General features: G+C 39.0%; 1 protein-coding gene across 1 annotated transcript in view; it reads left to right on the plus strand.

Moving 5' to 3' along the window:
• zmp:0000001236 (mastermind-like protein 2) overlaps positions 1–17234 on the plus strand; it is a 76666-nt gene extending 59432 nt beyond the window's left edge. Inside the window, exons 4-6 of the mRNA XM_052577145.1 lie at positions 12503–12670; positions 12950–13058; positions 15581–17234. Of these exons, the coding sequence (XP_052433105.1) occupies positions 12503–12670; positions 12950–13058; positions 15581–16407 (1104 nt within the window). The 3' untranslated portion in view covers positions 16408–17234. The remainder of the gene's footprint in view (positions 1–12502; positions 12671–12949; positions 13059–15580) is intronic.
• Positions 17235–17597: the final 363 nt, after the last annotated feature.

Here is a 17597-nt window from a genome sequence, read left to right on the forward strand (position 1 = left end):
CTATCACACCAACCAGAGCGTCTGTGTGGGGGGGTGGGGCAGGTCAGAGTTTCGTTTCTCTCAACACGGTAGGTGGAGATTATTATGCAAAGTGTTCCTAGTGATGTACATAGAGATGGGCAGAAGATTTGAAATCTATAACGACTCGTTTTAGCGATTCAGAGTCGACTCCTTACCTTAGAAGCCAATTACTTTATAAATCATGTATTTTTTGGTTTAATTACTTTGCACATTGTTTACACTGATGGACAGCTACATCATACACTGTAATACAGGTAATTTTTGATTTCCCATCTGTGTGGCTCTTTAAGCTGATCTTTAGGCTAACAGAAGAACAACCCACTACATTTAAAAAATGTATTGCATTGTTTATCCACAGTGGGAGGATCAGGTCTTCAGATAGAAGAATTCTTCAGATAGAAGAATCAAAAGTAAATTTGATTTCATATCATCAGAGTATGAGAAAGGAAATGAAAATGACGTATCAGTATTGTTTTAATTTATATAGCATGACAAGACAATTATTGTTATATATAATTATCTGTCATGCAGTTGAAAAGTAACACCTCAATAGAATGCACGTGAACAGAGCGCCGTCATCCGAGGACAGTTCCCAATCTGAGGATGAGGATGGCCTTTGTGGAGGGGACACTGGTGAAAAATTAATCTCTGTTCCCGACCAGTTCCCAGGAGTTTATCGCCAATGCCACTCCTGACCCAGTGCCCAGCCCACCATCTCCCCAATGCATGGAGCGCATGCCCGAGCCCACCGCTGATGGAGAGCCATTGCCTGCTGCAACTGATGAGCCATCGCTAGAGAAAGCGACAGAGCTGAGGATCGTCATGGAAACAGAGGCCATGACGTCAGTCCATGTGTGTGAGCCGGCAATATGAATCAGAATCAGAATGAGCTTTATTGCCAAGAATTTTTTACATGTATGAGGAATCTGTTTACGTGACAGAAGCTCCGCAGTGCAACAGAATGACAGCGACAGAACAAAAAACACAGAATAAAAGAATAAAAAAAACAAATAAGTAGGTAAGGAATGACAATATACAAATTGACTATTGTATGGCAGGTATATTACAATAAGCAGTTATGTATGTACAGGTATATTATGTGCAAAAATTTAAGTACGCTAAGTATGTGTGTTGATAAATAAGATTATGTGTATATAAATATAAATAGTGTAGTGTGTTCAACAGTTATTATTAAGTGTTCATTAGATAAATTGCCTGAGGGAAGAAACTATTCCTGTGTCTGGTTGTTCTGGTGCTCAGTGCTCTGTAGCGTCGACCAGAGGGCAACAGTTCAAAGAAGGAGTGTGCTGGATGTGAGGGGTTCAGAGTGATTTTGCCAGTCCTTTTTCTCACTCTGGATAAGTACAGTTCTTGAATAGAAGGGAGGGTTGTACAAATGATTTGCTCAGCAGTCCAGACCACCCTCTGTAGTCTTCTGAGGTCAGATTTAGAAGCTGAGCTGAACCAGACAGTTACTGAAGTGCAGAGGATGGATTCAATGATGGCGGAGTAGAACTGTTTCAGCAGCTCTTCTGGCAGGTTAAACTATCGTAGCTGGTGAAGGAAGTACAACATCTGCTGGGCCTTTTTCACAATGGAGTCAATGTGAATGTCCCACTTCAGGTCCTGAGAGATAGTGGTGCCCAGGAACCTGAATGACTCCACTGCAGTCACAGTGCTGTTCATGAAGGTGAGTGGGGAGAGAGTACGGGGGTTTCTTTTGAAGTCCACAATCATCTCCACTGTTTAGAGCGTTTTTAAGCTCCAGGTTGTAAGCAGACTCGTCACCATCCTGAATGAGGCCGATGAGTGTGGTGTTGTCTGCAAACTTCAGGAGCTTGACAGAAGGGGCCTTAGACATGTGATCGATAGTATACAGGGAGAATAGCAGTGGGGAGAGAACACAGCCCTGGGGAGCTCCGGTGCTGTTTGTACGGGTGCTGGATGTGTATTTTCCCAGCCTCACTAGCTGCTGCCTGTCTGTCAGGAAGCTGTTGATCCACTGACAGATGGAGGTGGGCACGGAGAGCTGATTTAGTTTGGCCAGGAGGAGGTTTGAAATGATAGTGTTAAAGTCCGAGCTGAAGTCCACAAACAGGATCCTCACATAAGTCCCCGGTCTAGGTGTTGCAGAACATAATGCAGTCCAATGTGTACTGCATCGTCCACAGACCTGTTTGCTCTGTAGGCAAAAAAGGAGGATCTAGCAAGGGCCCAGTGATGTCCTTCAGGTGGGCCAGCACCAGTTTTTCAAATTACTTCATGACCACAGACATTAAAGCCACAGGCCTGTAATCATTAAGTCCTGTAATTTGGGATTTTATTTGGGGTGGGGATGACGGTGGAGTGTTTGAAGCATGAAGGGACTTCACACAGTTCCAGTAATCTGTCAGACAGTCTGGTGTAACACAATGTGGGCTTGGAGCTTTTTTCCTTTTCTGCTACCGGAAGACCTGGTGCACTGCATCCTCGCTTATCTGTATTTCAGGTGTGGGGGAAAGGGAGAATGCAGGAGGTGTCAATGGTGAGAGTGGTTGTTTGAAGAGGTGTTCATGTTTGGTTGCAGGAGGTGTGAATGGTGTGAACGGTTGTGTGGAGAGGCGTTCAGGACAGGTGATGGGTGATCTTCTTTCAAACCTGCAGTAAAACTCGTTCAGATCGTCTGCCAGCCGTTGATTCTCCACAATGCTGGGGATGGCGTCTTGTAATTGGTGATCTCTTTCAGACTTTTCCACACTGATGCTGAGTCGTTGGAAGTAAACGGAATCCTTATTTTTCCAGAATGAGTTTTGCTGTTAACAATGGTTTGTCATTGTTATAAGTTAGATGTGTCAAGTCATCTTTATTTATATAGTGCTTTAAACAAAATACATTGCGTCAAAGCAACTAAAAAACATTCATTAGGAAAACAGTGCGTCAATAATGAAAAATGACAATTAAAGTCAGTTCATCATTGAATTCAGTGTTATCATCTCTGTTCAGTTTAATTAGTGTCTGTGCATTCATTTGCAATCAAGTTAACGATATCGCTGTAGATGAAGTGACCCCAACTAAGCAAGCCAGAGGCGACAGCGGCAAAGAACCTAAACTCCATCGGTGACAGAATGGAGAAAAAAACCTTGTGAAAAACCACACTCAGCTGGGGGGGCCAGTTCTCCTCTGACCAGACGAAACCAGCAGTTCAATTCCAGGCTGCAGCAAAGTCAGATTGTGCAGAAGAATCATTGTTTCCTGTGGTCTTGTTCTGGTGGTCATCTGAGATGAGGTCTTTACAGGGGATCTGTATCTGGGGCTCTAGTTGTCCTGGTCTCCGCTGTCTTTCAGGGCAGTAGAGGTCCTTTCTAGTTGCCAATCCACTACTGGTCTGGATACTGGATCCAGGTGACTGCAGTGACCCTCTGATCTGGACACAGACTGGATCTGGTGGCTACGGTGACCTCGGAATAAGAGAAAGACAGACTAATATTAGCATAGATGCCATTCTTCTAATGATGTAGAAAGTACATAGGGTGTTATGGGAAGTGTTCCCGGTTCCGGTTTTCCTAATTAATGCAGCCTAAAAATACTTTAACGGATTTGGATATTAAAAGCATATTAGTATGTTATGGGTAAGCCAGGTTAAAGAGATGGGTCTTTAATCTAGATTTAAACTGCAAGAGTGTGTCTGCCTCCCGAACAATGTTAGGTAGGTTATTCCAGAGTTTAGGCGCCAAATAGGAAAAGGATCTACTGCCCGCAGTTGATTTTGATATTTTAGGTATTATCAAATTGCCTGAGTTCTGAGAACGCAGTGGACGTGGAGTCCGTGGAGTTATAATGTAACAGGAGCTCATTCAAATACTGAGGTGCTAAACCATTCAGGGCTTTATAAGTAATAAGCAACATTTTAAAATCTGTACGATGTTTGATAGGGAGCCAGTGCAGTGTGGACAGGACCGGGCTAATATGGTCACACTTCCTGGTTCTAGTAAGAACTCTTGCTGCTGCATTTTGGACTAGCTGTAGTTTGTTTACTCAGCGTGGAGAACAACCATCCAATAACATACTTACACACTTACACATAACATACTAATATTCTTTTAATATCCAAATCCGTTAAAGGATTTTTAGGCTGCATTAATTAGGTAAACCGGAACCGGAAACACTTCCCATAACACCCAATGTACTTGCTACATCATTAGAAGAATGGCATCTACGCTAATATTTGTCTGTTTCTCTCTTATTCCGAGGTCACCGTGGCCACCAGATCCAGTCTGTATCCAGATCAGAGGGTCACTGCAGTCACCCGGATCCAGTACGTATCCAGACCAGATGGTGGATCAGCACCTAGAAAGGACCTCTACTGCCCTGAAAGACAGCGGAGACCAGGACAACTAGAGTCCCAGATACAGATCCCCTGTAAAGACCTTGTCTCAGAGGACCACCAGGACAAGACCACAGGAAACAGATGATCTTCTGCACAATCTGACTTTGCTGCAGTCTGGAATTGAACTACTGGTTTCGTCTGGTCAGAGGAGAACTGGCCCCCCAACTGAGCCTGGTTTCTCCCAAGGTTTTTTTTTCTCCATTCTGTCACCGATGGAGTTTCGGTTCCTTGCAGCTGTCGCCTCTGGCTTGCTTAGTTGGGGTCCCTTCATCTACAGCGATGTCATTGACTTGATTGCAAATAAATGCACAGACACTATTTAAACTGAACAGAGATGACATCACTGAATTCAATGATAAACTGCCTTTAACTATCATTTTGCATTATTGAGACACTGTTTTCCAATGAATGTTGTTCAGTGCTTTGACGCAATGTATTTTGTTTAAAGCACTATATAAATAAAGGTGATTGATTGATTGATTGATTGAATAATTGCCAGTGTGTGAGTTGGAGGTTAAGTATAAGTTTAGCGCAAAGATATATTCACTCGCGATCACTCTGACTGAAGTCTTCAGAGTTTCACTCTCTGTCAAGCGATCTGTGATTATTGCTCATTTAATCTCAATGGATACGCAGTGCACCTGTATTTGATGTACCGTAAACTCTGGTGTGAAGGTGCACAAATTGCAGTCGCTTTCTCTCACACACACACAGAGACCGAGAGAGAGAGAGTGAATTGACTCGCTTCATTTAAACAATATTCTTTATTGTATTTTCCTGTCAAAATAACGGCGTTCCTATGGAAGTCTTCAGCTTTTAATAACAGCCGGGTTTTCCGGTAGTGGGTGGAGTTAGTGCGCAAACAGCAATCTCATTGGCTGGCGCTCACCTATTATCGTCCCTGTTTTGATTTCAGCAAATCAGTTCAAGCGAACGCACAAAACCTGTTTGATATTCAAGAATCTAGCAGCTCATTAATCCTTAGTAATCATTAGTGTTTTATAGTACTTATTATTAGAATTTGTATCATTATTATCCTATCAATATTTTTGTTAGTTTTTTCCACAATGACATAATGACATAAAAAACAACCACCTCTGAAGTTAGTGTATTTAAAAAACTTTTCCATTTTACAAATATTATATATATATATCTCAATAGATATATTTCAATCAGTCTGGCGAGTGAGTAAACTAAAGTATTTACTAGCCAATGGTGATTTCAATTGCCAAGTTGGACGTCCGTAGAGGGTTGCAACCTAATCAGTAGTCATTATTAGGGCCTGAGCACAAAAATGACACACACTGAAACAGAGGAACATTCCCCTGAAATTTTAATGAAGATAAATGCAACTTTGTCCGAACCATGGCATGCATTATTTGTGAGGTTTTGAGACTGACCTACTATCCATTGCAACTTGTAACAAATAATTTCCCAGTGTAGTTTAATAAAGTGAATCCGAGTCTGATTCTGATATTTAAACAGACAGTGTTTCTAATGCTGAAAGTTTTTTTTTTTTTTTTTCAGTTTAGTTTATCTTTTTTATTAATCTTCTACATCCATGCACCACTTTTATTATGCAGTAAGAAGCTACTTTTTATGTCTTTATTTTAATACATGGTTTTATTTTAAAAAGAAGCTTTACACACAACCTTATCAGAGCTAATGATAATGACCTGTATTAATATACATTTATTTAGTCTTGATTTTGGTGTGTACAGTGGTTTTATATTTAAAAGGGTTGTACATCTAGTTCAAGTAAATATTAGCATGCCATAGTCAACTTTTATCAGGTAATTTCACAACAACAAAAATGTGGCTTGTAAAAATGGTGTGTGGCTAGTAATTTTGGCTAGTGAGCAAAAAAGTTAATGTCAAGCCCTGGAGCTGAGTATCATCAGTATAACAGTGAAAGCTAACACCATTTTTCCTGATGATATCTCCCAAGGGAAACATAAAGCTTGAAGAGTAGCGGCCCTAGTACTTAGCCTTGAGATACTCCATGCTGCACTTGTGATTGACATGATACCTCTTCATTCACTGCTACGAATTGATGGCGGTCATATAAGTACAATTTAAACCATGCTAATGCACTTTCTATTAATGCCAACAAAGTGTTCAAGTCTATGCAAAAGAATGTTGTGATCAATAGTGTCAAACGCAGCACTAAGATCCAAAAGAACTAATAGAGAGATACAACCACAATCAGCTGATAAGAGCAGGTAATTTGTAACTCTAAGGAGAGCAGTCTCAGTACTATGATATGGTCTAAATTCTGACTGGAAATCCTCACAGATACCATTTTTGTCTAAGAAGGAATATAATTGTGAGAATACTACATTTTCTAGTATCTTGGACAGAAAAGGGAGATTCAAGATCAGTCTATTTTTAGCTAGTTCTTTGGGGTCAAGTTGTGTTTTTTTGATGAGAGGCTTAAATCACAGCCAGTTTAAAGGTTTTGGGGACATATCCTACTGACAATGAGGAATTAATAATTGTCAGAAGAGTATCTATGACTTCTGGAAGCACCTTTTTTAGGAGCTTAGATGGTATAGGGTCTAGCATACATGTTGTTGGTTTAGATGATTTAACAAGTTTATACAATTCTTCCTCTCCTATAGTAGAGAATGAGTGGAACTGTTCCTCAGGGGGTCTATAGTGCACTGTCTGCGATGCTGTAGCTGACGGCTGAATGGTTAAAATGTTATCTCTAATAGAATCGATTTTAGAAGTAAAGTAGTTCATAAAGTCATTACTGCTGTGATGTTGGGAAGTGTCAACACTTGTTGAGGCTTTATTTTTCGTTAATTTAGCCACTGTATTGAATAAATATCCGGGGTTATGTTTGTTTTCTAATCGGATCTAGCAGTTTTAATGCTTTTTTGTAGGATAGGTTACTTTCCCGCCAAGCAATACGAAATACCTCTAGGTTTGTTTTCCTCCAGCTGCGCTCCATTTTTCGTTCTGCTCTCTTTATAGTGTGAGTATGCTCATTATACCATGGTGTCAAACTGGTTTCCTTAACCTTCCTTAAGCATAAAGGAGCAACTGTATTACTATGTAGTCCATAGTTTTTGTTACATCATTAAGTTGTTCTGAGGTTTTGGATATGCTAAGGAATTCAGATACATAAGGAAGATAACTTAAAAGCAGTCTTTTGTGGTAGAAGTGATGGTTCTTCGATACTTGTAACAAGAAGTAGAATTTACAATTTTGGCTATATGAAGTTTACACAGAACTAAATAATGATCTCAGATATCATCACTTGGCTGAATAATTTCAACACTATCAACATCAATTCCATGTGACAGTATTACATCTAGAGTATGATTTCGACAATGAGTAGGTCCTAAAACGTGTTAACTAACCCCAATAGAGTTCAGAATGTCTATAAATGCTGATCCCAATGCATCTTTTTCATTATCAACATGGATATTAAAATCACCAACAATTAAAACTTTTTCTGCAGCCAGCACTAACTCGGATGTAAAATCAGCAAACTCTTTAATAAAGTCTGTATGGTGGCCTGGTGGCCTGTATACAGTAGCCAGTACAAAAATAACGGGATTAATCTTTAACATTTGTTTCTCTGGATAATGTTATATGAAGCACCATTACTTGAAACGAGTTATACTTGAAGCCTGCCCTCTTAGAAATCCTGAAATCATTGTTATAAATTGAAGCAACTCCTCCCCCTTTGCCTTTTGGACGTGTCTCATATAACAGTAATCTTGGGGTTGGACTTAAAATAATGTAATCATCAGGTTTTAGCCAGGTTTCGGTCATACAGAGCACATCTAGATTATGATAAGTAATCATATTATTTACAAAATGTTTTCATTGAAAGGGATCTGATAATATGTTTATCCGTATTGCATCTGTTTTTTGTTTGTTGAACCTCAATTAAATTTTTACTCTTAAATTGGTTTGGACGTTTTTTTGTATTTTCTAGTTCGGGGGAACAGACACAGTCTCTATAGTGTGATATCTAGGTGAAAGAGTCTCTATGTGCTTAGAATTAACTGACCTCTGTGACATGAGACAGCTAGCAGATGGTTGGTTTAGCCACCTGTGTGTCCTGGTAGGAATACAGATATCCTCACAAGAACTGATATATGATGTTACAGTCTCTGTGAGTTTGTCCAGATCAGTTGAAGCAGCTTCAAAAACACTCCAATCAGTGAGGTCAAAACAAGATTGTAAATCCTACTCTGCTAAATTAGTCTGTCTTTTTACAGTCCTTAATGCAGATTTTAGCTGATTTTAGTTTATGCCTGTAGGTCGGTATAAGATGAACCAAACAGTGATCAGAAGGTCCCAAAGCTGCTCTTGGAAGAGTGATATGCATCCTTTATTGTGGTGTAACAGTGATCCAGTATATTACTGTCTCTGGTGGGACATGATGTGCTGTCTGTATTTTGGTAATTCACAGGAGAGATTGCATTATTAAAGTCCCTGAGATTGATTAAAACAGAGTCCGGGTGTTGTTGTTCCGTCTCTGTGATCTGATCAGTGAGTTTCTGTAAAGCCAGGCTCATGTGCGCTTGCGGAGGAATGTAAACACTCACCAGAATGAACAAGTGAAACTGCCGCAGCAAATAGAACAGCTTGCAGTTAATGAATAGAATTTCTAGATCTGAACAGCACATCTTATTTAACACTGTTACATCTGTACTCCACCTTTGATTGATGTATAAAGCATGTCCCGCGCAATGCGATTTCCCTGTTGATTCTGCGTCGCGGTCTGCTCTGAACAGCTGAAAGCCCGGAAGATGAAGCGCGCTGTCTGGAATTGTGTCGTTTAGCCAAGTTTCCATGAAAAATATGAGAAAAAAGTGTGAGAAATCCTTATTTGTCCGCAGAAGACGTTTGTCCGTTTTGTTAGGTAGAGAGCACAGATTTGACAGATGGATGCTAGGCAACGGCATTCAAAATCCGCGTTTTCTGAGTCTCACAAGCGAATGTCAAGCAAAACATCAGAATAATCTAACTAAAGACAGGACAAACTAACAAAAACAACTGCAGAGCACATCACGGAGGCAGCCATCCTGTATCGGCGCCAGTGTGATATCCGTGATATGAAGGTAAAACAGTAGCAAAAGTCGAGAGCTTGTTGATCTGAATGTGGTAACTTGTCATATTAACATACATATTTGTTAGTTGAAATTTTTTACTCGCAGCTCTAATGTTGTAAGCTGTAAATTAAGACATTTTATTGGTTGATGCTTGACCAATGAACAATGCCAGCCATCGCAAATTACCAAGAAAGAAATTTGTGTTTTATGAATATGTATCAGTTATTTGTAAAACTATTTTCCACTGAATATACTATGCTTTTACAGGGAATTTAAAACACTGCATTCATCTTCATCATTCAGGTATTATCTGGTAGACAAATAATGCAACATCTTTCATATGTACACCCTATTGCATATTGCGGAGTAATATCGCTATACCAGAGCAGCTGAGAAACAGTTGTGACATGCTTCAATCTCACCACCACGGTCATGTGGTTCATGGAGCTATCAATAGTTCCAAACAACTCTGAGCTTTCAATATGTTTGAATGGGATAAATCGGGACAGATGACAGTTTAACTATATTTGCAGAGATTTAGGAATTATTAACACATTATTTGCATTGAGTGCATGGATAACTACACTTACTATGCTTTACAATAGCATTTAATTCTGGGGAATGAAACAGCATTATGTTCTCATACCCCTTGGCAGGCAAATATAACACCTTAAGTATAACTTTTATTTTAATATAGTTGTACTACATTTAAGCTCAGTTTTATTTATTAAATTTGAAGAGATGTTCGTACTAAATAATATGCACGGTAATTATGATCCATTAATGACCATTTAAAATATAACATTTTCTAATATTTTTATATTTATATTACAATTAGTGTAGTATTTAGGGTTAAAATCTAGAAAATGTTTTTAAATTCCAGTGCAAAGAGGCAAATTAGAGGCATTTGGTTGCCAGAAAGATAATATTCATAGGTAATGCCACTGTTTAACCACTAGATGGATGCCTTATGGATGTTTAATAAATACATGTATTTAGCTCTACTCTCGTTGCTCAAAATGGTATTGCTGATCATAACTGCTTATTTTTTAGGTTTTGCTTTTTAATGTACATTTAGACATTATGAAACACTCAATTTTTATGTTGTATTATTATTATATTTTTTAATATTGCATTTAAATGTTCATTACTGACAAGCAAAATTTAACCAAATAAAAAAGTTTAAATTATTACAAAAACAAAAACATAAAAATAATATAAACAAGAGTTGTCGCAGCTCTGGTACAGCTATATGCAATGGGATATACATATGAAAGATGTTGCATTATTTGTCTACCAGAAAATACCTGAATTACAAGATGAATGTAGTGTCTTAAAATCCTGTCAAAGCTAAGGATATTCAGCAAAATAGTTTGCAGTGTTTTACAAATAACTGATACATAAAAAACATCTTTCTTTCTTGGCAAGTCGCAATGGCTGGCGTTGTTCATTGGTCAGGCATTGACCAATAAAATGTCTTCATTTGCACCAAAGCCCCGCCCCCAGCTCTGCTCTCTCACATCTGCATGTATAAGTGCACAAGTGAATTTTGCAACAGGATTACCGCTAAAGGAGTAGCAAAAGTCAAAGGGCCAGGATTTGAACTTGTACTGCCAGATCTGAGACGTTGTAAGTCCTGACTTGACATTGTGCAGCGAAATTGAAAAGTAAAGTGTAAAAGTAAATATTTCATAAACATTTGTGTCTACCATTTTCTTTTGTGTCAATGTCATTTTACACATATGTAATCTGCAACTTCCTATTATTGTTTGACGTCTGTGTGTGCAAATTGTAAGATTCAGCTTTTAACATCAGAGCTGTGTAAATTTCAACTTACAAATACAAATATTAATATGACAAGTTCTCACATGCAGATCAACAAGCTTTCGAGTTTTGCTACGGTTTAACTTCATACAGCAACACTGCCCGTGTTCCCTTTTGATTAAATTTATATTTAATCAGTTAGCAGACGCTTTTATCCAAAGCGACTTACAATGAGAACAACAGAAGCAGTCAGGTCAACAAGAGAACAACAACAGTATACAAGTGCCATGACAAGTCAGTTAGTCTAGTACAGAACGCATGGCCAAGGAGGTGAGTGGGGATCGGATCAAGTGGACAAGTAGTGGGATGATTGGATTATCGGTATCAGCCTTTTTACTCCTACTAAAACATATCAGTCGGGCTCTAATCGTACATGACTAACTTGAAACCGATAACTGTCTCTTTTCGTTATTGATGATAATTAAGCGTGACTGTCATGCAAGTTAAGTTCTTTATGACTAAAATAAAAGTGCACATCCATAAAAATAGTTTTTTAAAGGAGCCACTAACATGATATATCACAGCCTGAATAAAAGTGTATTTCAGGAAAAGTGCCAAAAACAGGATAAATAGCCCTATGAGATTATCTGTTATTGCGTGCCTCTGCCCTGTGGCTGAATAAATCCATCCTTTGCTGGCAGCAATTGGGTTGCGCCCCATAGGATCAGTCTCATAAGAATGTTGCAGGGCTTGAACGCGGTTATCAGTCACACAGTAAAACCCGTATGCAAAAAAGTCCTGAGAGCCTCATTGACTAGGGTTTCCTATAAATGCATGTAACATGAAAGTATATTAAAACAGAAAACTGTAAGTGTTTAAACAAACTGTAAGACGGTGCTTTCTTAATAATATTAGAGCAAGCACTTATTTACAGTGCATGTGTCACTGCAGGCATATTAACAGGATGTTTTGACAATTTCTGAATAATTTGTTCTCCCTTAGGTACCATTACGTCCCCATTATGGATTTAGCCATGGATGTGTTTTCTCTTAGTGATAGAACACTGTGGGAAAGGCTATGGAAAATCCCTATCACCATGCACAGGAAGTCACATGTGAACAGGGACTGTGTAACATCAGATTCATTGTAAACAAAGCTCGCCCTCTAGTGGACTGATCTTTCAATCACAGCAGGATGTAATGCAGTGGCTCTTGGGACATTTATTGATGTGCCATTTAAATGTGAGTTGTAATAATAACATGCTTTCCGTTTGTAGGGAATTTCGCCAGGACCTTGTTTACCAGCGAATGGGCGTTCTGTAGATATAACAGGCCCGGCTCAACAGCAGAGGCCTCCGGTTCTCAGTTCTCAGCAGAAGAAACCAGGCCAGGACCAGAACCTTCAAAGACCGCTGGCTCAACCGCAGCTCAACATCCCTGATACAGTGAGTGCTGCTGTTGCTTCATGCCTAAATATGGTGGTTTTATGAATGTTTTCTGACAGGTCAATGAATTTTATAGCTCACAGTAAGAGAATTAGATTTGATCTACTTAAGTGTTGCATATTTTTCTCAGGGTAAGTTTGTTTTTCAATAAAGTCCATTTCTGTATCGGCATACACCTTAAACCCTTGTGTTTGATCACCCACGTTTTGGCCAGTTGTAATCTATGGAACTTGTATTCCTAGACTACTAAACAATGTGCTTTTGCTGTACATGTTTCAGGAGAAACTGAGCACACAGGATCAGTTCAGTCGTCATCTAACACGACCTCCACCAGACTACAAACATCCACGCAATGGAGTTGGAGCTCAACAGCCACGCTTATACGCAGGTGAGGAATTTATTTTCAGTGTCTTATAATATGGAAATGTAAAATCTAGTTCAGTCATGAAACTCTAGATGGCACGGACTGATGGGACCTTCACATGCGATCTGTTCAATCACATAATTTACTACACATGCTGATTGGCCTCTACTGATTCTGTAGCCAATGAGATTTCTTGCTCAACATTAAGATGTTGCGGTGTTCACCCTAATCTCTTCCTGCAGCACACTGTCAGACAAAATACATCAGGGGTTCTTAATTCTGGCCCTCAGTGTTCACTTTCCTGCAGAGTTTGGATCCAACCTTGATAAAATTGGCCTGCCAGCAACTTTCTAGTAATCCTGAAGGCCCAGATTACCTTGTTTAGTTGTTTCATGGAGGTGAGACACGAGTTCAAGTAATTAAAAATGCTTTAAAAGCCAACATCTGGGCACATTTCAGCTTTTATGAACAACCTGGCAAGCACAACCCCTAGAAGACACGCGCTGTGTAAATCATGTCACACACAAACAAAAATATGCAGGGATAATACCACTTATCTGAGAAACCATGTCAGGTACAGTTCATTTATCTGACAGCTTGTATTTATTGACAAAATTGTATACATGTGAAGTAAAATTGAACATTGTGGATGCAGTGCATCATCAATGCATCGTGATATCAAATTGAACAGAATTGATGACAATGATAATTGTAGCCGAACCGAAGTGTGAGACCAATGTAGGTTCACACCCCTACTAGATGGCCAGGGTTGAGAACCCCAGTAATACATGAATGTTGTTAAATCAATAAACATGCTAAAACTGTTCAGAGTTGTCATGAGTGAACTACATTGAATGAAGTTAAAGGGGACCTATTATGCAAAATTCACTTTCACATGTTGCTTGGACATAAATGTGTGTTGGCAGTGTGTATACATAACCACCCTATAATGATAAAAAAAATCCACCCACTCCTTTTTTTATCCGCATATGTAAAAAGCAGTGTCTCTCAACTACCTGTTGTCAGCATTGCTGCTAATGTAAATAAATCACATTAGCCACAGGCCTCGCACACGAAAGTTGACAGACACAGTCGTTTACACACAGAACCGCCCTGAGTGAGTTCACAGCCAGTTGAACACAGTCTGCCATTGCTGCACTGAGGAGAATGTCTCCCAAGTGCTTTAGGTGCTCTGTAGCTGGATGTATGAATCCACATAGCTCTCTCCATTTACTCCCGAAATCTGAGCCGCTGAAGATGAGGTGGATCAATTTTATTTTTGAAAAAAATGTTCCCTCAACTCTACCGAAATTCGTATATTTCTGCGCCAATCATTTACTCTGGACTACTTTGTGAATGAGGGTCAGTTTAAAGCAGTTTTTGCACAAAAGTGTCTCCTGAAGGATGGAGCAGTGCCAACTGTTCGTAATCCAGCTACACCTCCAGAAGTAAGCATCACACGTTAGTTTTCCAAATTGCCTTTCTGAAACAGCTTCTTGGCACTCTTGTAAGGATAATGTTGTCTACCACTGTCCGTCTGTTTTAACTGATGCGGTCTTCACGTGCTACCAGAATGATCGTGAATAGGAAAGTGGGAGTAAAAATTGCATATGAAAGCAATGTGAAATCGACCGCTGGAATTAGTCAAGCTCATATTCACAAGTGGGGCTTATAAAGTTTGTAATAGCATGTGATGGCACCATGAGTTATTTTTTTACCAAAACCGAATGCATTTTCTGTAAAGATAACATGCTTTTACTAATAGTGGAGTGTTTATTCACAAAGATTAGCAAGGGTATTGCTGGGTGCGTGCTTGAGCTCTTGAAGCTTCGCTCTATTCCCCGGAGCACCAGCTCATTTGCATTTAAAGGGAAAGACACAAAAAGTATGCATTTTGGCTCATACCCTAAAAGCGACTATTTTAACAAGATATACAAAAGTTATCTGTAAAGTATTTTGAGTTAAAACTTCACATGCACACTGGGGACATCGGAGACTTATTTTACATCTTGTGAAAGGGGGCATAATATGTCCCCTTTAATGAATTATACTCACACTGATGATGTGGTACGATCAATTGAACCTAGGTTTGGATTAAAGGGTTCAAATGTTGTTGCTAAGAAGCAAAAAACACATTATTTTCCACGTACCGTACATTATTGTTGCTCCTCTCTGCCCTGCCTGTCTGAAACACGTAGATTTTTACAAAGCTCATCATTCTGAAAAGTGAGGAGAGCTCTGATTGGCCAGCTATCCAGTGCATTCTGATTGGCCAAACATCATCTTATTTCTTAAGTCTCTTAAGTTTTAATTTTAGAAAGAATGTCTCTTTGGGTTTGAGACTTTAATTTTTTGACTTTACGGATCTTATGTATGCACAAACAGCTTGTAACATTCCAAAGGCAAAGCAAAACATGAAATCGCATCATGTGACTCTTTTAAGCAACCACACCGAATCTTGACTTAGATATTAGTCATTATCAGTACTCTACTGTTTGGTAAATTAGTATTTTACATAACATATCATTTTTATTTATATGTTACAGGCAATGGGTCAGACCAAAGTGACGTCCAACCCTTATCATGCCACCTGCCTAATGGACAGGGTACAAAGATGGTGCCCACGTCAGCAGAGAGAAGGTTTTCACTTGGACAAGACAATAATTCAGGAGCCACGGGTGCTCAAGCTTGCGCAAACCAGCTCCGACAGCAGCCCAGCAGCCTGATCCGAATAGGGCTTCAGCAAAACAAGCCTCAGTTTCATGGCACAAATAAACAGAGTGCCACTTTTCAATCGAGCACTCAGCAAGTGAGAATGAGCATCAGTCAAGATGCCCAGCTGGGGCAAAGATTGGGTGACATGATCACCAATACCAGCAGGATGGACACTGCTTTGAACTGGGCGAACAGTGCCAAACAGAGCGGAGCTCCAACAGGACTAGATGTCAAAAGGCTCCCCAATACATTGATGCCCCAAAGTGAGATTCATTTTCCTCCAAGGTCTATTTGTCCACCTAACCAGGTGGCACCTCATTCTAGTCTGCTACCCATGAACCCTGCAATCAGAAGCTCTGCTCCCAGAGCCAGTCAGCCTAGGATACCACCTCTACCTGGGTTGACTTGCTTGACACAGTCACCCCCCGAACAACAGGGTTGTCCGACCACATTTGGAGAGCTGAGCCAAAGCCTAGCAACTTATCAGAACAACCAGGCAGGCCGACTGACCTTTGATTTCTTACCAGAGGATGATAACACGGTACCAGGGATAAATGCAGACTCAGATTTCATTGACTCCCTGCTTAAATCAGGTTCAGGCAATGATGACTGGATGAAAGACATCAACCTGGAAGAAATTCTAGGTGGCCATTCGTAAAATAGACTCAAAGCATGAGAATTTAGTTTGAACTGACTGTATAAGAATCTTGACATGAAAGGCCCGTTAAATGTATTATATTATTATCTCTCTATTTGTGTGGAAAACAAATGTATAATATGTTCTATTATATTGTTGGGTTGATTCTTTATACCATCTACTAACGTGTTGTACAGTTTAATGTTCATGGCTTCAGTGTTTTAAATCCACCACACAGTACCCCCAAATCCATCCCAGTTAACATTCAAATGCTGTGAGATTTCTGTTAGAGCTTTTGTTACTAATCTGTTAGCACAGAGATTAATGTAAAAGAAACTGTGATTCGACTGCCATGATAGAGCCACTGACCATGACATCGGCACTTAAGAAGCAGTTTTTGTTCCTGTTGTTTTTACTTTGTTATATTTAGTTTTTTCTGGCTCTTATAGTTCAATGTTATACATTTTAAATATTATAATATTGAAATGCTGTTGCATAACATAAAAGTATAGATCTGTTTTGACTATCCATTCTAAAATTGTACATCAGCGGGTATTAAAAAAGAGCCATGTATCATTTTATTACACATCCAAAAGTGAAAATCTGTAAAGGGAATACACATTTTCAGAATGTTAGATGCTATTGTTAACGAATAAGGTCGAACTTCTTTAGAAAGATGTTATAAATTCTTATTGGTAATACTGTATTTGTACACCTGTATCTCAGTATATAAAATCATATTTTTTCTATTTCTTTTCTATAATGCACTATAATTCTGTCATAAAAGTCTGTATCCTATTATGTTAATGTAGCCTTTGATAATAAACTACATAAAAGATGAACATCTACAGCGCATTTAGCACAGTTGTGTTCTTATATTTCAGGTCAGATGAAAGTGAAGTGCCACAAGGCTCTGTCTTAGGTCCTCTATTTGTTTTTACCAGATTCAGAAAATCTGATCAAATCAGAAGTAATAATTTTTTCTACATTGAAAACCTGTTAGATTCCTAAACAATTATAAAATACTGATCCTTATAAAGTCCTTAGTATCTAAGCAGTCTTCATTCAATCATAACTCAATAAATTCACAAGATGAATTTTAATTCGGAACTATAAAATGTTTACCATCTCTTGTTTTCCCATCCTCACAAACAAACCAAATATCACAGTCATGAAAACAGTCTATGAACATTAAAATATATATATATATA

The sequence above is a fragment of the Carassius gibelio genome, chromosome B15 (assembly GCF_023724105.1).
Source record: "Carassius gibelio isolate Cgi1373 ecotype wild population from Czech Republic chromosome B15, carGib1.2-hapl.c, whole genome shotgun sequence".
NCBI classification, from domain to species: domain Eukaryota; kingdom Metazoa; phylum Chordata; class Actinopteri; order Cypriniformes; family Cyprinidae; genus Carassius; species Carassius gibelio.